The following is a 21642-nucleotide window of genomic DNA, read 5'->3' on the forward strand; positions in this document are numbered from 1 at the left end:
CTGCAGTAAATACAGTATATATGCTTTATATTGTTTCACTATCACATAAGAGAAAATGTACATTTTCATTGCAATAATTTGACAGCAGGAAGTTTGTTCCTGCCAAAGTTTGTTAAGTGTCCAAAATGAAAAGGCTTCAGGCTGACTTAGAAATGTTGATTAAACATTACAGAGTGTGTAAATTTAGATTGCTATGAAACCACTTAAACATCATGTTACAGAATTTTTAAATAAAATAATTTGGAATAAACACGCCTGTTTTTTACATGACCGAGTATTCTGTAGCATATCTGGCATTTGTACTAACCAACTGGAAAGTTGAAAATTGAGTGCTGACAATGATCCCGTCCTCCTGAGTAATCACTGTAAAGCAGCCAAACTGTTTAGCTGCTACAAAGTGAAATCAAAAACTCAATCTTTAAAAAACAAAGTTCAAATCAGTGCAAAGCTTTACTTTTCTTTTTTCTTTTTTTGATGCAATGCTTAGATCTAAACTAGACTTCAGTAAAACACTCGTATTGAACCCAAATATCCTGGGTTACCTGGTCTAACTTTTTCCATCAGCACCACATCTTCTGAGTGGTGACACTAAACACTGCCAATTATTTTTGTTTGCAGCTTGACCACTAAGTGAGGCTACAACAGCCTACTGGGCTTTAATCTCTGCCAAATCTTGACAACAAGTATATTACTCTTCGGTGGGTCAGTGCTCCATTATCTTGTCCTGCCTATCCCTAACTTTGTCGTCTGGTGTTATTTTCCAGAGCAAAGCAGCTGAAAGCATCAGCAGACTGGGAATGATGCTAATGAGATTGTAAGACTGAAGATTCAAGCTCTGGGATAAAAAAAGGGCCAGTAATTATCTATCAGTAACTTATTCTAAATAATCATTGTTCATGGTTTCTTACAGACAAAACACAGAGGACAGTAGAATTCATTATTGTGTATCACATTAGAGCAACACCACCTTTAACATCCTTAGGCAGTGAAAATATTCCATCGGAATACTCAACAAGATAATGTTCACAATACCTCCATCCAAATATGTGCTAAAGTTTTCTTGTGCAACATACTGGAGGTCAGCCACGAACAATAATACAGCGGAGGCCTGAGGAGGGGAACTGAAACAGAAATCTCCACCTCGTCTGTGACGCACTGCAGCCACTTAAGCCTCAACATTGGCCGGGAGAAGTAAAAGTGACCAATGAGTGATTAGAAATGAAGCTATGGCAGAGAATGGGGAGGGGGCTGACACACTGTATCCATCTACAGCAGACTCGGCTTCCGCCATTTTGACTAGAAAAAAAAGAAGGAAACAGAATTTGGTGATGTGCACTAACTACACAACCCACACACACACACACACACACACACACACACACACACACACACACACACACACACACACACACACACACTTCATCAGTAGCTATGCCTCAGATTAACTGAAGCACTGCATCATTTTGAGAATGAACATTATCAAGTAGACAAGGTAAACAGCTTAACTGATATTTTTGGAGTTTCTGTATGATGTGGTGGACTTGGTCTGAAAATAGTCTCATCCCAGATCCCCAAAGCAGCAGCATGACTGGTTTTTACAGTTTTTCTCAAATGTTAAAACACAAAAGCCAATCCTGTAACCCAAATGACCAGTAGTCTAAACACATTTACTAAATGTAGCCACCATATTCCAGTACCATAAACACATGTCACATGAAGACACAATTCACAAAACACAACCCTCTGTACTCATAAATCTAAACACATTTTTCCTTGCTAAAACACATGTTGCAAAACAACTCTGCTCATATCCTCAAATGAAAGCCCATGTGATGCAAAATGCTTGCCACAGTCACCAATCTTTGAACACAGGGAACACACCTGGCGTCAGTCACTACACACAATGACTCAAAATTGAAGACACTTGTTGCTAATGCTGTACCCACATGTAAAAGCAAGTTCAGAGTGCACAGTATGCTGAAGGTTCCAAACAAACACAATGGATGAAGGCAGAGTCAGGGGAAGAGGAATTTGATGCAGAGGAGGGAGAAGAGCTGGCCCTGGAAGAAGAGGAGCAGGCCAATGAGGAAGAGGAGTTCAAATGAGAGGAGGAAGAGGAGCGACCAACGAGGAAGAGGAGAAGGCCAACATGGGAGAAGAGAAGGTCCAGGAGGGAGAGCAAGACAACCTCGCACCATCATTACGGACGAGATGCGAGCAACAGCTCAGCGACATGATGCCGCACAGTGATTGTGGTGTGTGTGTGGTGTGAATAACGTAAATACACTTCACACCCTGTTCATGTTTTCAAGATTACTGTTGTGTGCAATAGATTCTGTTTTTGCATTGAGTTGTGTTACAGTAGTGTACGTACATGCAGGATTTTCTATAGATTTATACTACTCATATGAAACTCACAAATCTAAATGCCTAATCCTCTGCAGAGATCTACGACGATCCGTTACTTTATAGTTTCTAAAATATGCATTGGCAGTTATGAAACAAAGAACCTTCTCACAAATTGAGCATTGTGTTTTCAATTGTTTTGCTGTAGTGTGTAATGCTGTGTATAGTGTTTACAGTTTTGACAGCTTCGAGCTGCTCTCTTGGTGTGGGAGTTTGAGTTTTGCAGTGGGAAGGTGTGGTTGTGTTTATGTAGCTTTAGAGAAGGGTGTTGTGTTTGGACATTGGGGGACCTGGTGGTAACGTTTGTGACATGTGTTTTAGCATTTGAGAAAAACTGTAACTATGGATGACATAAGACTGAATGGAGACATGAAATATTTAACACAGAATTATAAGAAGGGCCACAGACAGTTCAGAAGATTTTGTGTTGAAAAAAACATTTCATTTGTGTCTAACAGTTCAGATCTGATAATAAGCTTAATAATATTATACTGATACACTCTCACACCTTGTTCCAAAAATTACAAATTTCACATATTTATGCATACACATTATTATTATTATTATTATTATTATTGTTATTATTATAATTATTATTATTATGTTAAATTTTTTAGCTCTACATCAAGAACATTTCCTTTGCTTTTAGTGATGTGACACTTTCAAGAAAATGTAGCGTTATTAAATCGGTTTTTAAACTTCAGCAAATGTATTTGAATTTTTGTTATCAACAAAGGAAATAAATTTGACACATTCACAGTCACCTGATTTAAAGATTAATGGTTTGTGGACGATAATTAGCACATAAATATACCTGCATGCAGTTCGTTTGGCTGGGGGTCTGTAGAATGGATGTTAGTTGTGTTGCTTAGTAACAAGTAGCGCAAAAGGAGCGAAATAATGTTGTAAAATAATTCACAGAACATGAATCGAATGGTGGCGTTTGCCTCCCATCACTGATCACCAATTGGAAGTCATATTTCCCAGTCCAACGCTGGTGTCAGACTGGCTACAGCCGAAACCTCCTTCTGCTCCAATCACGTGACAGTGGGAGTCCGTGGAGGTTTAATTCCCTTCCAAGAAGGCCAGCTCTAATCTGCCGCTATATACATCTATTAAAGAAGAAAAAACTGAAGTTCTTTGATTGCAGCAGATGCAGAGGTGCTGCACGTGTGGCACAGGGAGGACTGAAGACTGGAGAGCAGGCTGAAGGAGTACAAAGGTCAGGCAGCGCAGAGAGGAGGACGGGAGGTAAGAAGCTCGCCAAATAACAAAATAAGCAGTTTTTTTGTGTATTATGATCTGTTATTGGAATTACTTTTTACAGTTCAGTGTGCTGCGTCTGTGTCAAACTAAAGCCCGTCAAAAAGTACAAATGCAGTTATTTTAGTATTCGAACACATTTTTTAAGTTACTTGTGAAAACAAGTAACTTAAAAAACTTCACGCAAGTTTTTCACGCACTTAAATATTTAAAGTCTTGTGAATTTCCAAACTCTCTGATATTGATCGAGCCGCGCTACACGAGGTTCACACTTCTCCTGAGAGTACAACACGCACATTTATGTGGTTTGAAAGGGTTCAGGCTTTATTCTAATTGCTTTCTGGTTAATTGAACTGATTGGCTAATTGGCTGTGACACAATAAGGGCGTATGCGGAGATAAACGCGGCTACATCGTAATGAAGGCTTTTGCAGTTTCTGTGGTGGAGACAGACAAACACTTCTTGCGCGTTTCTTTTACTTCTGATAGTTTAATGAGCCAGCAAACTCAAGGTACAAGGTAAAAAATAAAAGACAGATAAATTTATTTATTTGGGTTAAATTGAGCATAAACGGTGGTGTTTATAGTGAGTGAGGCAGGGCGAGAATGTGTGTCGAGTTAATAGTTTGAGGTTGGAGAATAAAGCAGCTCACTCTCCGCTCTTCAGGAGTTGGAGAAAGTCTGTCAGCAGCGCTATCAGCCTGCTTGGAAAGGCAGCGGAGCAGAGCTGCAAACACACACACAGCTGAGTGACAACCGGGGCCGTTCATGCGCTCGTGTCACCAAGCAGACATATAAGTCACGCTGGCATCTGATTTATAGACGCGCTGCAGATTCACGCTTCATTTAACGCGAAGCCACAGCGTATATTTCACCTGCAGACCCAGCGCGGCCTCCGCGTCAGCCCTGCTGCATGTGGCAGTGTGCAGAAGGATGCCTGCTGCTGCTGCTGCTGGGTTATTACCGCACACACACACACACTTTCAACACTACCTCATTTTCCTAAACATTATTCTCAAGTGGTTTTACATTCGGGTCTTTATGGAGATGGAAGAGTCATTTAAACCCATTTAATGCGTAAAGTTTTTATTTTTTAATTTAATTTAATCCATGTATTTAACCTTGTTAAACGTAGAATTTACGAGGGTTTTATTTTCTTTCAAAATGTCTTCTCAGTTATTTGAGTAGGCATGATCTGCTTGTGGTCTCGATTCATTCAGCGTTTATTATATACATGCTGATCAAAATAAATAATTAAATGTTATGAATAATCCAGGATTCCTAATAGGTAATCGCTGGTTTGGGCCAGTGCATATTTGCAAGTGACATATTAATCACAATGTCTGCAGTGGCACAAGTAATGCGAGCGCTCTATTAAACCGCTGTGAGGCTGTTAATAGAAATCCACCGCGGCCTATGTGCTACTGTAGCACACAGCTCGCTGTTTTCAGTGTGAGATTCCATTGTATGTTACAAAGCTCTATACTGGTGGGCACGCACAAGTTGTTAGGATGTATTTTGAATAATTTCGTGGCTTCATGTCGGGTGGGGAACAGTGTTTTGGGGGCTACCCTGGTTCATGAGGTGGGTTATCGTGGACGGGGAGTCAGGGTCACCACCAAGCCCCGTGGAGGCGAGTGAAGGCTGGGGTTATCTTCTACAATATTTTATGAATATTGTCTTGTTCACTGGTTGTACTTGGTTTTACATTAAAGCCTCACTTTAGTCAGCATAGGTTCAGTCCGGCCTGGTGACCCGAGGCAATGACGAGGGTTGATACAGCAATTACCAGATAATTACCAGACATGCATTCAAATGAAAACGCAATAATAATAATAATGCACATTATAGTCTGGTGGTGTTGGGAATGCTACCAAGATACCAAGGCTCAGAGGAGGGCACCGTTTCTACACCACAGCTGTAAGGCTGACCCGGTGAGAGGAGCAGTGGGCAACGAATCACTTTCTCCCTGCTGCTTTCACACACCGAGGGGGACTGAGCTACTGCGTGTAGCAATGTAAGAAAGCTCTTGTTGCAGTGTGTGTGTGTGTGTGTGTGTGTGTGTGTGTGTGTGTGTGTGTGTGTGTGTGTGTGTGTGTGTGTGTGTGTGTGTGATTCCAAGAAAATAACCCACTGAGATCCCCCCTCAGAGCTCCAAGTGCGCACTGCACAGGCGCAGAACGCGGCTTGTCGATAGAGAAGCTGAAAGGCACTAAGGCAGCCGAACCGACCGGCACTTCCCAGCGGACAGCCGCCGCTGCTGCAGCCGTCAGCACAGCGCTCGAGACGAGCAGTTATCTTCTAAAAGCACGTGCAGCCGCGGTGGGAAGGGGAGGAACCCTGCTGTTTGCAGGCCGAGGACCGAGCTGCTGTGCGCGGAGATGGATTTAAGCAGATGATAGCTGACTGCGTGAGGTACAGTAGAGAAGCGTCCGCGCTGCCGACCGACTTGTAAATAGTGCTGTTTGTTTCAAGAGGGGAGAGCAATGCTGTGTCATCCAGAGTGTGATACTCTGTGGGGGAATCAACCCACTGTAATTAACCCACTGTACTCAGTCCACAGAGAAATCTGACAAGGAAGCGCTGAAACTGACAGTCAGAGAGAGAGAGACAGAGAGACAGCCAGACTGAATGAGAGCTGGGATGAGCAAGTCTAGCTTTTTATTTCTATCTTTATTTACTTGTTTTTATTGATATTTATTTATTTCAGAACATGTGCATGCTGACTTTTTTGACTGGCTGTTATTATTATTATTATTATTATTATTATTATTATTATTATTACTTTAACATTATTAAGAAAGCTGACTTTCACATTTTCTTTACAAACACTGGCCTGTGCTTGGAAGTTTTCACACACCAGCTTAAAAGTAATTAGTTAATGATACTGCTATTTAAAATATTTCAAAATGCATGGTTCACTTCATATATTTTATAATATTTGTGTTGAATGGAGGATGGTTTGAAAGCTTTTCGTGTTCAGTTTTTTGATTATTTTAAAATATTATTGGGAACAGGGCTGGAAGCCCAGCTTTATGTATGTATGTAAATATGCAAGCTGCTGTGATCATTGCATTTTACACTAAAAAATGACGTAGATTAAAAGCCAGACAATTGCTTTATTGTTCCCATGCATCAGTATTTGCTCATTTTATTTTGAGGAGTTTTTGTTTGTTTGCATTGAGGTTTAAATGCTGTCAGCGGATTAGAAGCAGTGGAAGGTGTTTTCTTTATGTCCTCATCAGCTAACGTTGTTTGTTGTTGAGAAGGACGTGTTGAGCACTGATGCCGGGCCTTCATGGTTCAGAGCTGTTGACACAAAATGGCGGCAGATTGAAATGTGTTACATCTGCCTCACACAGTTAGCACATCTCCACACACACGCACTGTTTTTAGCGTCTTAGGCTTTTGGTATTTGCTACTTCAAACTCTGCAGTCTTTCTGCAGACCTCTGGAAAATATGTGAACAACAGGCCCACGGATGCTGGCTGTAGCGTGGCATCATAAACAGGAGACATCTAAGTTAAATGTGTCAGAGAACGCCACACCAGCATAGACGGTTGTTGCAGTGTTTCCCACAGGGGAACATTGAAAACCTTATTTTGTGGCAGAACCTTTAATTGTTTTATTAAAAATGAGATTTGACCTGTGATTTTCTGCATGATATTTTCATTTCAAAATGCAAAGGTTCAAAATGATTGGTGCTTTAAGATGGCTGCCAAGTTTCACGACTTTCTTCTGTGAGGCCTTCGGCCGAACAGTTTTCCTGCTTGCAAGACAAGTAAAAGTGAAGCTTTGCAGTTAAATGTATTCGTGTGCAGTTTGTTTCCCCTGTTTCTTGCTTGCTTTGCTGCATAGCCATTACTTCTTTGTCTTTCAGTGCACTATAATATTTTCCAAGCAGATTCATTTAGATGATCATTTCTCCCTGTAAGCAGCAGGAACAAACCAGACTCCCTTCAGGATTTACATGTTTAAATAAAACCTTTAGATGCTGAAAACATATTTGGTGCCATGGATTTGTTTTCATGTATTTATTTACAGTCTATTGAAATGTTATAACGGACAGAAATATGTCCGGAATAGTCCTCAGATTGGATGTCGTGTGTGAGGCAGAAACAGGCTCATGCATGCGCTGTTGGCTTGTGCTCATCAGTTAAACAGAACTAGTGAAAGGCCTAGATTCACACTGTACAAAAAAGAGAAAAGAAAAAAAGCTTGTAGCTGTTTCTTCGTCAGATCTTATCTTTATTAGCTTTCACAAAGGTCTCCGTCCGTTTACACTGGATGCCACCTCTCCAGTTTCATGGCTAAGAGAGTGGTTTCTCTATGTTTACAGGCTCACGTCCACAGCGTGCAGCCCTGAGGCTAGGAGACCGCAGCAACAGGTTTCACACTAGCATACTCCAAGCAGCTTTTGCCTTACAGAAGTACAGAAGCATTTCCAACCATTAGAAATGACCTGAAAACTAAACTGTAGTTAGACTTTGTCTAACTTTGTGGAGTTAAACAAAAGCATTTGGAGCAGAAGTAATAGTTGTAAACTTGCAGTACGAAGCACACAGAGAGCTGCATCGAGGTTTGAGGCAGGAACAGAAGCAGAAACAGCCGCAGTGACTCTGTACATGTGAGGACAAAATAATAATGACAAGGACGAGTCTCCCATGTTAACGATGTATTACTTTGACTTGATTTTTTTTCTGTTAACAGTTCTGTGTTTCAAATCGAAATGAAGATTTCAGCCTTTCAGAGCTGCACTCTCAGCTGCAGCGATGTTCACTGTACAGTGTGTCAGCCTAATTTACTGCTGAGACTTTGACCCTTTTGTGGAGTCTCGTGCACAAATCTTTAATAAAGTCTGAGCTTGGCTGTCACGGAGCTAAACATGTTTAAGTCTCTACGGGCCGAGGTTCACATGAGATGGTCCTCAGGTGCTGGCATTCTCTAGATTAATGGATGAAATGGAGCAGTACAGAGTAGCTCAGTAGCACAGAGAGTTTTGTGACCCTCAGTTAACAGAAAAATGTTTGCCTCATTACTGGCGTGAACTTCAAACAGAAAATTGTGCTGATGCATTGTTGATATCGACTTAAAAGCAAACAGCGTGTGAGGAGAGAAGAGAAATATTGAAACCTCATTCCTCTGTTGTGCCACTTGAATATTATCACTGTATTTTCAACATTTTTGTCTCTCTGTTTGTATGCCCAGTATTAAACCAGTACTTGGCTCAGGTTTCCTCCATAGAATTTATCAACAACAGCAGCCAGTGGTACCTGCACACCCAGCCCAAACCAAAGATTTCAACTACAAAAATAAAGGCTGCATATATATAGCATTCACTTTTTCAAAAATGCTTCAATTGGGTCTAAAAATGTCATTCAAATAGAAAATCTTTCATTGGCAAAAAGTGTGCGGTCTGTAATGGAAACCTGACTTCATACTACAAAAGCTTAGCTGGACGTTTTTATTTTGGAGAAGGGGGAAGTTTTACACACTCCAATTAAATCTTAGAAATTCATATTTAAATTCAAAAACCTAAATATGTAAGATGATGGCCCGCAGCTGTGCAGGCTCACAGTCGCACAACATGTGATCTGCACTCACACTGACGTGCAATCTGTTACATTTGTGTAAAAAACACACAAAGGTGTGGCAAAAAGATAGAATTGTTGTTGAATAAAAGGGAGAGTTGTTTTATTTCAGATCATTTTTTAAGTTAATAAAAACTAGTGTTTAAAACATTTAATGAAAAACAAAAACTTTGAAATAAAGTTTTGCTTCCACATTAATCATTACATAGCAAAAAATGACCATAGCTTAATAAAGTTCTTGGCACCACTGATTTAAGGCCAATGCTGTCTCACAGTAATAGAATATATATAGGAGTATACTTTATAACTGTATATGACATGAGGCTACATTACATCTGGAAAATGTCCTGTGCCAGGTCTGACCCACAGTGGCAGTTCCCCTCTGCTTTCACTGCTGCTCACTGATAAATCTGACAGCTGGGTATTCTTCTAATCCTGCAGCGATGCTTCAGGAGAAAGCTTCAACTGTGACGGACGAACATGTGAGCCGGCTCCAGACCGGCGGGGAGACGGATCTGCTTCCAGACCAGTCGCGACTGGGCCTGTCCACAGCTCCCACCGTTCCCAGCTCCACCGAGCCCGACCAGGTACGCACGGAGGGCAATCTTGCATCTTCTGGATGGACTGTGAAATAGTACGCTTTAGGCTGATTTATAAATTGCTCCCTTTGGTGTTTATATGCAACTATTTTGCATTTTCTTGGATGGTCTGAGTAGTTTTGATTGTAACTGTGACTCTTCCTTCAGAACATTGAGAACATTAAGGTCGTCCTTCACGAGAGGGAGCTGTGGAAGAAGTTCCACGAGGCCGGTACAGAGATGATCATTACTAAAGCGGGGAGGTGAGTGAGGCATGTTTCTGATGAACCATAAAAAAATTAAAAGAAATGTTTGAGTTCATGTTTGCAGTATTTTTTCCATTTTACAGAAGAGTAAATACTCTAGTGTAAAAATACTTCAAAAGAGCTACATTCAAAATGTAATCTAAGAAAATGTACAATTTCTCATGGTTTTTTCAGTCCCTTGTATTACTGCATTTTTGTTTGGATATTGGAACACGTGAACCAGCCAGTGTCTGCTGTCAGGTATAAGCACTGGAATAAACAGTTTGTTCAGACGTGGAGTCAGAGAAGACATATTAAACATCTGCCTAAATCTCTACAGTAAATGTATTTTCTGCTGTTGTTACATTAACGTACTGCATTACTGCATTGCAGGATTTGTGGTGGAGTTTATGAAACACAAAGATTACCTGAAAAAGTTTTTCACCTGATTTGAATCTCCCCGTCAACAGTAACCTGGAAACGGTCGAGCTCCTTGTTATTCATAGAACATTGAAACGTAGCGATAGTCTTCAGAGTGAAAACATGCATAGCTTTCTGGAAAATTGCAGGCAAAGTGATTTTCTAGTGATGGATTCATTATGCAAGATGAGTATCACATCTTTCTGGGATCATCTGTTTAGACAGCTCGTAGTAACGTACGGCAGTTATGATTTTGTCTTTCAGGAAGAGACAGAAAGTTCCTGCCGCGGCGACTGCATAATTGAAAACACAAATGACTGCTCGGCTGGTTGGATTTAATGCGACCTGAGGATTAGATAGTGAGGCTGTTGGACATTAACCAGAGAATGAATACACTCTCAAACTGACCTCCGCCTCTCATTCCTCACGGGATGTTTTTTTCCTCAGCGAAAAATGTAAAAGGTCACCACATTTTTTCCTTAATGCTGTATAACCGTAGGAGATGGGCTTTTCCTTGTCCAGCTGATAAAGTAGGCTCTGAATCCTTAAAGCCCTCTGAAGAGTTGTACAGTCGTGTAGCTGTGCAGCTGTGCTGGAAGACCTATCGGAGTTTACCTGCAGTCAGTCTGCAGCGGGCGCGCTGAAAATTGGCTTCATCGCTGACAAGCAACAGATCTGAAAATGAAAATGATATCGACACCAGACTGAATTATTTAAGCACGTCATGAGCAGTGCATGTAGTGCTCACTGTCTCATCACGGTAGAAGGTATTTTAATCATACTGCAGCAAAAAGCATTTGGCAGTAGAACATTGTATTTAATGTGTCGTTTGAACAGACAATAAAAAGCACCCAAGAGTGGGAACCAGGCATTACTGCAGACACAATCCCTGCTTTATCTTTCTAATTTTTTATTATCTCAAAGTGTATCACAGAGAGTCACAGCAGTGAGCATTTGCCCACTAATTTGGAGAAATTTCTCAACAGACGTATTTATTACATTCATTGAGGTCATAAATACATGTAGATAAATAAAAAGAAAAGAAATGAAAGACGAAAAGAGGCAGGTTACAGGTCAATGGTAACTTTATTGTCCCCAACACAACACACAACAAATATACAGAGATTAATTCTTGGAATTATGTTGTAAGGAAAGAATGCATCATCGTGAATGCGTCTGAGGTTCACACACCAGTCTGTCTTATTCTTCAGGGTGAGTGCAGCTTCAAAAAGAAGCTAGCATGGCTGTAAGCTCCTAATGATGACGCTAAAAAAATGATTCATAGCAAGTAAAGTCAACCATCTTAGAAAGCAATGTTACAATTCTAATATTCATTTGCACTAAATAAATAGTTCATCCAAGTCTGAAAGAGCTATGGAGGCAATTAGTCGCAAACCAAACTACTGGATAAACTAAGGTCATTAAAGTCTGAGTGATGTGATGGCTGCCACACGGGGACGTGCATTTCTGTAGAGCTAAACTGAACGGAAATCCATCCAAAAGCTGTGCAGATTGATTGGTTGGACAGCAGTTATATACCAACTGCAGGTTTGTTCTTGTGTATTTTGTTCATATTTAGTGCACTGCACAAAAAATGACCTGAAATACTGTCTCACTGGTTAATCACATGACTCTTAGACTGCAGTCGCAAATTTTGGTATTTGAAAATAAACGACATATAAAAAAACATGATTACAAAATAATGAATCTAAGCAGAAGAAACATTTTTCCAAATCATTATTAAACTAATATTTAGAGAAGGTAATATAAATATATGTCAGAATAGGGCAAAGTACTTGCAGTGTCTGTCTCATGGATTTTTGAATGAAACGTGTTTATTACTCATTCACTGAAGTTACTCACACTGAGTACTGTAGCCAGAATTTTTTCTCGAGTAGAGATACTTACATACATACATACATACATAATATTATTCAAGTAAATGTAACTGAGTAAATGTAATTATCAGTGATGGGAATAACGGTGCTACAAGTAACGGCGTTACTAACGGCATTACTTTTTTCAGTAACGAGTAATCTAACTAATTACTATTTCTATCGTTACAACGCCGTTACAGTTACTAACAAGAAAATACGATGTGGTCGCGTTACTATTTTTCAACAAACAGACGGTTGAAGCCGTGGTCAGCTTAACGCATCTTATATCAGTTGCAGGAAGTAGCTGTAAGTAATCTGGACTACAGCTTTAAGCAGCTGCGCGCTCCCGCGGACGGTAATCACTTTCTAGCACAACACCTGGAGCTCAGGGGCAAAACAATGGCATGAGTGCTGCTGTTCGACTGAGGAAGAGTAAAGTAGTCGTGGTAAGCCAATCACATGACCACTTAAAGACAAAGCAACAAGGTGCCAGTTTTTAAATTGTGTTGATAGGCCACGTAAAACCAGAGTCATGATAAACAAGATATACTCGGCGTTTTTACTGTCTAAGGACAGCTCTAGCAAGCACTCTCTGCTTATGACCAGTGGCGGTCCTAGCCTGTTTGGCGCCCCGGGCGAACACTATACTGAATTTCACCAGAGAAACACACACACACATGAAGAGAGAGAGAGTGTGCACTGTATGCAAACAGCTACCAAACAGCCATCATTATTCCTCATACAATGAGAACAGGACAAATCAACAACTGACAATGACTAATTAATATTAAAATCTGTAACATAATGTATTGTTTGGAGTTTAGTCTGTTACTGTTGCTATTTTTACCATTTCTTCTTGGAGCAACTGTAACGCACATAATTTCCTTAGAGATTAATAAAGTTTTCTGATTCTGATAGTTTCAGGATGAGCTGCCATTATCCAATCACACATCTGCTTACCTGCATCTTTTGCTCGTTTCTGCTTGTTTTTTCTCTTTTTTTCTAAACTGAGCACCTGATGGCTTTGAACTTTTCTTGTCCATCTTCCACTGGTTTGAATTTTGCACTCCAGTATGAACAATCATCCCCCAACCCGAGGATCACCACAACATGATCTAACACACCTACACCTTAGTTCAAGATTCACTTTGTCTAAGGTGTATTTCTGGGATTTCACACAACCCAGGATTCAAATCATGAATCCATAATGGGCTTGGATTTACAACATTATGAATGAAATGTGCTCGATCTGGAAGCAGCTGGCCCCTCCCCTTTCGACGGGTTGTGTGTGAGACTTTAAATCATCAAATTATAAATTTTAAATTGTTATTGATCCTTTACCCCTGGTCCTAAAGTGTATATTTATTTTCTTACTCTTCTTATATTTGTTTTTTGTTTACTTGCACTGCTGTAGCTGGAGCCTCGTCGTCTCGTCTCTCTATATGCTGGGCTGTAAGTAGCGGAGATGACAATAAAGTTTACTTTGACTTCAGCAGCGCGCAGGCGCACCGAGGGCTCTCGCGCTCACTTTTCACGTACAGAATTTCGAAAAAACATCGGTGCAAATTATAAGTCTGTATCATGATGTCTGGTGTTTTTGTGTTTGTTGGGTTTTTTTTAAATTGTTTTATTTTGCAAGTTGGTTATTAGACGCTGCTCCAGCCAGCCAGAGAATCCCCCGCCGCCCCGCCCTCTCCTCCCTGTGCCGCAAGCAGCAGGCGCACCTCGCGAACGGAGGGCGCCCTTACTCCCAGCAAATGGGCGATAGAAAACCGATCGGTGCCTATGCGCTCCCAATATGCGCTGGCTGGCAGCATGAGTACGAGCAATTTATTTATTTATTTATTTTTGCCGATGCCCGTGAATCCGCCCCCCACCACGATGCCGCCCCGGGCAACCGCCCGTGTCGCCCGTATCAAAAACCGCTACTGCTTATAACCCCCAAAACAAACAAAAAACAGCCCTTTCGTGTTGGTGGAAAAATGCACCATGTCGACCAATCAAAAAATGATATGACAACATGACATTTGGTTGTTTAGGAAGAGGGGGAAGTTTTAGGGGTGACGGAGAGAGAGAGAGAGAGAGAGAGAGAGAGAGAGAGCAGAAAAAGAGAGAGAGAGAGAGCGAGTTTTGAGATGTGAGAAATTTGTAACATTTAGCATGTTTGGGGTGTGTAATTAATGTGTTGTCTTGTGTAGTTAGTGTGTAGTGTTGTGGATAGTTTTGTGTTGTGTGTCAGAACAATGAGGCGACTGCTGTCTCCAGGTAGAAACAGGAGTGATACACCTGCTGCTGTCAGACCTGCAGGTATCAGGCTGTGATGTTTCCTTTATAGTGGACAGAAATCTTTTTTTTTTTGGTGTGGCACAAATAATTTGTGACATCTTATTGAAGAACAGCTGATTGTTCCGCAAACAGTTTGAAATGGTTATTTTAAAAAAAAACGGTCAAAGGTAAATGGCTGCAAATAACTTTGTTTGCAAAACTTGTCCATATGATTTTCAAATTGACAATTTATATTTGCATCTAAAGTTATGAAATATGGTTCAATAAACATGTCTGTGGTTGTTACAGTAAAAAATATAACTTTTTCTACTTTTATGTTTTTTGTCTGATTTTAGATCAGTTGTGTTAATACAGTTTGTCAAAATGAAAACATAACTGTAAATTCAGACACGTGAGGCTGTGCTGAAAACAATGATACCAAACAAGACAAAGTAAATAGTTTGTAAAGGTGAAATGTGGAGGAAACATCAGAAGTAGTTAAAAATGGCCAATTATGACCTGGACCCCAGAGGGTTAAACACTTTTTTTTAAAGTAACGCAATAGTTACTTTTCAAGTAATTAATTACTTTTAGTATCTTGTAACTCAGTTACTAACTCAGTTACTTTTCTGAAGAAGTAATTAGTAACTATAATTAATTACTTTTCAAAATGAAACTTGCCCAACTCTGCTAATTAGTTACTACCCACCTCTGACAGTTGCACACACCAACACAAGTCCCTGTCCTAATGAAGGCAACGTCCAATCTTTCTTTTAGTTGATCCTATGAAGAGACGACACACAGCTAAAATGAAAAGCAGCCCACAGAGAATTCAAAGTGATCGCCACTGTTATTACTTCAGACACATGAACCAGTACAAAGGGAGGCTTTAAGCTGAACTACTCATTACCACTTTTGTTACTGGTTGAAGTTCAGGCTCTGGCTGCTGAGCCGTGGTCTGCATACACTCAGCTCTGGGTTCTCGGCTAGCTTAGTGTTAGCATGCTACCTGTGCTATCTGTGCAGGTGCTAGCAAAGAGCAGAACTTCTGTTAGCAGCATAATGTGATTTTTGCCCTGGATGCAGTTTGAACTCTTGTTCTTTTGTAGAATAAAAATAAAAGTAATATCCATATATCTGTTGGAGGTGTTGTAGTCGCCAAATAACATAACGTTGGCATTCCTCAGTAAAAATTGGCGTTACTCAACTTCTAGTTGTCGTTGGCTAATATCCTAACCCAACTAAATGTAAAGTTTAAGGAAAGCCAATCGTGAATCAAGTTGAATGAATGTAAACATATGCACCTGTGTACTCCCTCTAACCAGGAGAGTCTGCTTGTGACTTCAAATTAGACGTTTTTGTTGTTGTTATTGTATTTGTTTGTTTTCTTAAGATCATTTTTAGACTTTATTAAGAACTGGTGAAAATCAGGAATCAATAACAACTGACAGTTTTAATTAAACTGACCTAAATCACAAATAAAGCCTTTAAAATGGGAATAGAACCAATAAAGATCATATGGCTCCATAAATATGCAGAATTATGAAGAAAAAAACATTCACAATAAAATGTGAGTGTTATGTGTATTTAAACTATGGACACTTTTAATTTCTCCAGTTTTGTCATATATATATATATAAATATATATATATATATATATATATATATATATATATATATATATATATATATATATATATATTGCAGTGCAGAGATGAGAGGGGAGTCAGGACAGATGCAGATGAACCATAAGGATCCCATATTTCCCAAACACTCCGAGATGAAACTAGCTCAGTCCTAGCTGAATCTAGAAGACTTGTTATTTTGAGTGTCATTGTCCAGGTGTAATCCTCCTTCTTCAAAGCACCCACCGCAGCTCTTGCCTCACTCTGCCTCTTTGTACACAGCCCGTCAAGTGAGTAGGAGCAGTTTGATAAGAGGAACCCGGCGCCCACAACAGGCCTTAGTCTACTAGGCTGTAGCGCTTCATCATCCTCATCCCACCCCCCCTTACCCTCAACACTTCTTTTGATCTCGCTGTAGTACTGCAGATTCCCAGAGAAGGAATGGATCATTGGAGGGCCTAAACATGTGGGATTGTTAAGAGAAACAGCTGGCTGGACATAGAAACACACACACCCTGACACTGATATCATACACACACTCACTGACTTCCATTTCTCATGCCCCCCCTTAAGTTCACTCACTTAGTCACGCTGCTGAATGTATACGTATCCCTTCATGTTGTCTTTGAAAAGCAGTTATCCTGGGTCGATTTAATTCAGCATTTTAATACATTAGACTTAAAATAGGGGCGGGACAAAATACTGATACTGCAGTAAGTACGGTATAATGAATCACCTCATCTTGCCATACGTTACTTGTACACCAGCAGCAAACACAGATATTTTGGTCGCACTTTATAATAAGTCAATAACCTATATCACAATATGTACTGTCCACACTTTAATGAAAATAGGACTTAATTATCTAAAGTAGTTCCCTAATGGTACTTAATGATGTTGCTACAGTAGAACAAGGGAGTAAACAATTTTAAAGGAAAGGACAAACAACTTGTACTATTTAGGAGGTAAAGATATTTTATAATACAGACTGCTCCCTTAATAATATCAAATAATTACAACATCCCCTAAAATACTTTGAAGTGACTTGTTAAAAAAATATTATCTACTTTCTTTCCACCAAAACAGGCATTTATTAATTAAAAATATTTACAGTGTCATTTGTGTCTCCTTTCCATGAAAACAGCCGTTGGGTAACCACCTATTTCTGTTTAATATTTATATTAGTGCGATTAGCATTAGTGTTGCTGTTGGGTTCCCACCCTAGCTAGTAAATTGAATTTGCGATCTTTCACTCGTTGATTGTGATTTTGCTGATTTCACATATATACAAACTTCCCAGTTCATTTAAGTCTGCCACTTTTTACTGCTATATGTTTTTAACCACATACTGCTGTTAATTTATTCTGTAATTATTCACATTTTAATTCTTATTAAAAATGTATTTTTTTTTTAATTTCTCAACTACAAATCCATATGTCCTTTAAGTGAAGTAGGTTATTAAATATTCAAGTCCCAGTGCCCCCAGGTAATATATTTATGTATATATACAACCCTAAAGCTCAACTCTGAACAATCTGAACAATGAGGAAACTCATTAAAGAGGTGAACATATACATACCTTGCCAAACAATGGTTTTATATTCATTGTTCTCTCTTTTCCTTCCAGTGAATCTGGTTCTCCCACTAGATGTCATGTCAGCTCCCTGGGGGAAAGCTACCGGTAGCTCGCTTCTTATGTGGGGGATTATTATTTGGTTATTCAGTTGAGCCTAATTTTCCTGGATAATTTAGTACCTGCTCACAGGACACAATTGCATAGTGAAAGCGATGCTTGTAGGGAACCAATGTAAACACAGAGTGTGATGTCACTCAGCTATTCATTACATTTACTTGCTCAAGATTGGATAAAGATCCCCCAGCAGAGTGAGCCGTGAGATAGTTATGGTCATATTATACAAATCCGAGGGCCACATGTGTTGACACAGGCCTCCAGCTGCTCCGACTGTGTGTTGCGAGCGGAGTCAGAGATGAGCAGAGGTCTGTTTTGAATGTTCTTCTAAGATTAACCCGTCTTTCAGTGAAGATGATAGCAGGACTGATCCCTCCTACTGATTGGATTTGAAGCCTGGGAAAGAGATTTAAATTACCTGCTCTCAATCCCCCGCCGCCCCCTTCATCTTACTTGATGGAGTATTTACAGTAACACGATCAGCACTATGAACTTTTGAAGATGGGCATTTGCACCATTTGGAGCAGCCAGTACGCAGACAGGGGTTTTGATGCCTTGCAGTCCTCCCAGAACAACACGTGAGGTTGTCCATTACAGTGTTTGACTATGTCACCATGGGCAACACCAGCAGATAAACTCCAGGCCTTTTTGACCATTGCCAGTGACAAGCCAGCTGTCTAATCTTCTGTCCAATCCGGGGTGCCATTAAAAACCACTTAAGGCTTTATAAGAGACTGCAGAGGCTTTTGCAAAATTTCCTTTGGCACAGATGGGATGAAAAAGTTTTTGGTTTCCCAGAAGAGGTCACAAAAGGTAGCTCCCCTCATGTGCTTTATAGCCTTGGCTGCTATATTAACATATTTGAGACATTTAAAAGATCAAGCATGTTCCCATGCTTTCAGTGACATCTCACAAATTGTTACCAGGCCAAGAAATGTGAGATTTTTCTTTTTCTTTCACAGACAGGACTATCTTAAGCAGAGGTTTGTTAAATAAATGCTGGATTTGTAATGCGTTTGATGTAGTTTTCTGCTGACAGGAAGGTTTCATTAACGTAACATTCAGGTAGGGTTTATTTCAAATGTCCAAGATGGCAACTTTCTGTCTGTCTGTCGAATCCTGTGATCTCTGTGGGTCCTGGCTCTGCCAGCTCCTGCTGCCATGGAGCAAATCAGATCTTCAACTGCACCAGCGCCAATACTGGTCTCTTCCTACAAGCTGAAATTTTTTTTAATGGCCTACAAGATCCTTTCTTATGAAGAAAACCAGTGCAGAGCGCTACCACTGAAATTTGTTGCCTTCTCTGGAGTGTGACATCATGTACAGATAACATAATCGTCCAAACTTGTGTCCTTTGAAAGAACTCCTAATCACAGACGTGATATGTTTACCGCACTGTGCAGACAGGGCTTAAGCTCATTCATTTTAAAGCTGAGGGTGGACATCTCTGTCCATATTGAGGCCAATTAAGAACTAATTTGTGTGGCAGTAGCTGAGATCAGCTTTTCTGGGAATATTTCATGTTGTTGCAGAAACATAGAGTGTGTGTCCAACAGTTTTGCTTTGTGTTTTTCAACAGGAGGATGTTTCCTAGCTACAAGGTCAAAATGACTGGGATGAATCCCAAAACCAAATACATCCTACTTATTGACGTTGTCCCAGCTGACGACCACCGCTACAAATTCTGTGACAACAAGTGGTGAGTTTCAAAGGACACAAGAAGAGGTGTGTGTGTGAGTGTGTATATGCATGTGTGTGTTAAGTAATCACATTACAGTTACTTAGCAAACAACCATGTCGCTTCACGAGCAGCGTTTGATCGGCCTCAGTTCATCTCACTGTGTGTGTGTGTGTGTGTGTGTGTGTGTGTGTGTGTGTGTGTTTGGGATTAATATCCCTACTTTGTTACTGTCATCATTATACTACTACATTTCCTTTTAAAAAATTACAAATAATGTGGAATACATTCTATTATCTGAGCTTGGCTTTCTTCATTAAACAGAGGAGTACCAGAGTAATAATCTGTATATAAATAATAATAATAATAATGGATTGGATTTATATAGCGCTTTTCAAGGCACCCAAAGCGCTTTACAATGCCACTATTCATTCACTCTCACATTCATACACTGGTGGAAGCAAGCTACAGTTGTAGCCACAGCTGCCCTGGGGCAGACTGACAGAAGCGAGGCTGCCATATCGCGCCATCGGCCCCTCTGGCCATCACCAGTAGGCAAGTAGGGTAAAGTGTCTTGTCCAGGGACACAACGACCAGGACAGAGAGCCCGGGGAACCGGCGACCTTCCGGTTACAGATGCGATTCCCAACCCCCTGAGCCACGGTCGCCCCCGTAAATAGTACCCCTCCAGAAGAAGCACTCCTCAGGAGTCTGTCCATTCACAAAAATGCATCCACTACAATTCTTCTAATTCCTTATTTAACCCAGAAAAGAAGAAACGTAAAGAGGAACTGCTGCTGGTTTGTTTCAAATATTCTAAAAGAGCAGAACCTTTAGAGTGACCTAAGCAGGTAACTGTTACTGTGGCTCCTCGCCAGCAGCACCTCCTTACTGCGGGGCAATTACAAAACATTTAAAAAGAAAGAGAAAAACTACCCAAGTTTGACTGTTGCTCCAGCTGATTTTGTATCTGGAGTTGATGACATTATAGTCCTCCATGCGTTAGCACAACAAAATAGCTGCCCTGCCTTCATACTGAGGACAGACAAAATAGTTTTGCCAGGAAAAGCTTAAAAAAAGAATTCAAGCAGACCTTCAAGCAGAGTTGTTTTACAGCCATTTGTTTCTGATCTTGTGGCACGGCATGCAGTTGGTGGGTTCTGGTGTTTCTCAGTAACACCTTGCAGCAGTATAATTAGGAATGAAGTTTTAGCAGGGATCACTGCTTTTCAGTATAAAGGACGTAATGCTGTGAGGGTGGAGAGCCTTGTATGTCCAATGTTAAACTTAAAGAACCTGGCATAGTCCCTGAAAAACAGCCCTGGCTCTTGAAAGCAACTATGCACTTTGTTCCATTTGTAATCTGTTTTTAGGATGGTGGCTGGGAAGGCTGAGCCGGCGATGCCAGGCAGGCTCTATGTGCACCCTGATTCCCCTGCCACTGGAGCTCACTGGATGCGGCAGCTGGTGTCATTTCAGAAGCTGAAGCTAACAAACAACCACCTGGACCCTTTTGGGCATGTGAGTAGCTATGGAGGATGTTAGTTATTTAAATAAGCATTTAGTGATTTTAGAGGCTGTAGCGCTTTGTGATGCTTGCTGTCTAACACTGCGATGTGAATTAAATGTTAATCTCATGTTTGGAATGAGATGCTGTGTCCATCCATCTTTAGAAAACACTTGGTGACTAATATTCACAATAGGTTAAAAATGGATAAAAGAATAAGATAACATTGATGGATGGCTCAATACTTCCAATATAAGTTACAAAAAATAAAAAACAGGCTTGCTAACATAGCAACCCTAGAACCGAATATAAGCTAAGCTAAAAGCTAAGATATACTTATTTATCCCAAAGTTGAGAAACTCCTTCATTACAGCATTTATAAAATAGGTCAAATAAGTAGAAAGGCATATATCTTCATATCTTTAAAAATGATCAAATAAATACAATACATTAAAACACGTATGAATTTGAACAAATTTTTAAGTAATAAAAACAAAA

The 21642-nt window shown here is 40.2% G+C and overlaps 1 protein-coding gene across 2 annotated transcripts in view; it reads left to right on the top strand.

The window, feature by feature from the left end:
• Positions 1–3562: 3562 nt before the first annotated feature.
• Positions 3563–21642, top strand: part of tbx4 (T-box transcription factor 4) — a 33321-nt gene continuing 15241 nt past the window's right edge. The window contains exons 1-6 of one of the 2 annotated variants that reach the window (XM_082502297.1): positions 3563–3657; positions 5819–6083; positions 9701–9846; positions 10006–10100; positions 19539–19658; positions 21011–21158. In XM_082502297.1, coding sequence (XP_082358423.1) covers positions 9703–9846; positions 10006–10100; positions 19539–19658; positions 21011–21158 — 507 coding nt within the window. In that variant the 5' untranslated portion in view covers positions 3563–3657; positions 5819–6083; positions 9701–9702. The remainder of the gene's footprint in view (positions 3658–5818; positions 6084–9700; positions 9847–10005; positions 10101–19538; positions 19659–21010; positions 21159–21642) is intronic. The other variant, XM_082502298.1, reaches the window with a different exon arrangement.

This window comes from Aulonocara stuartgranti (genome assembly GCF_965226115.1).
Source record: "Aulonocara stuartgranti genome assembly, chromosome: 14".
In the NCBI taxonomy this organism is placed as follows: domain Eukaryota; kingdom Metazoa; phylum Chordata; class Actinopteri; order Cichliformes; family Cichlidae; genus Aulonocara; species Aulonocara stuartgranti.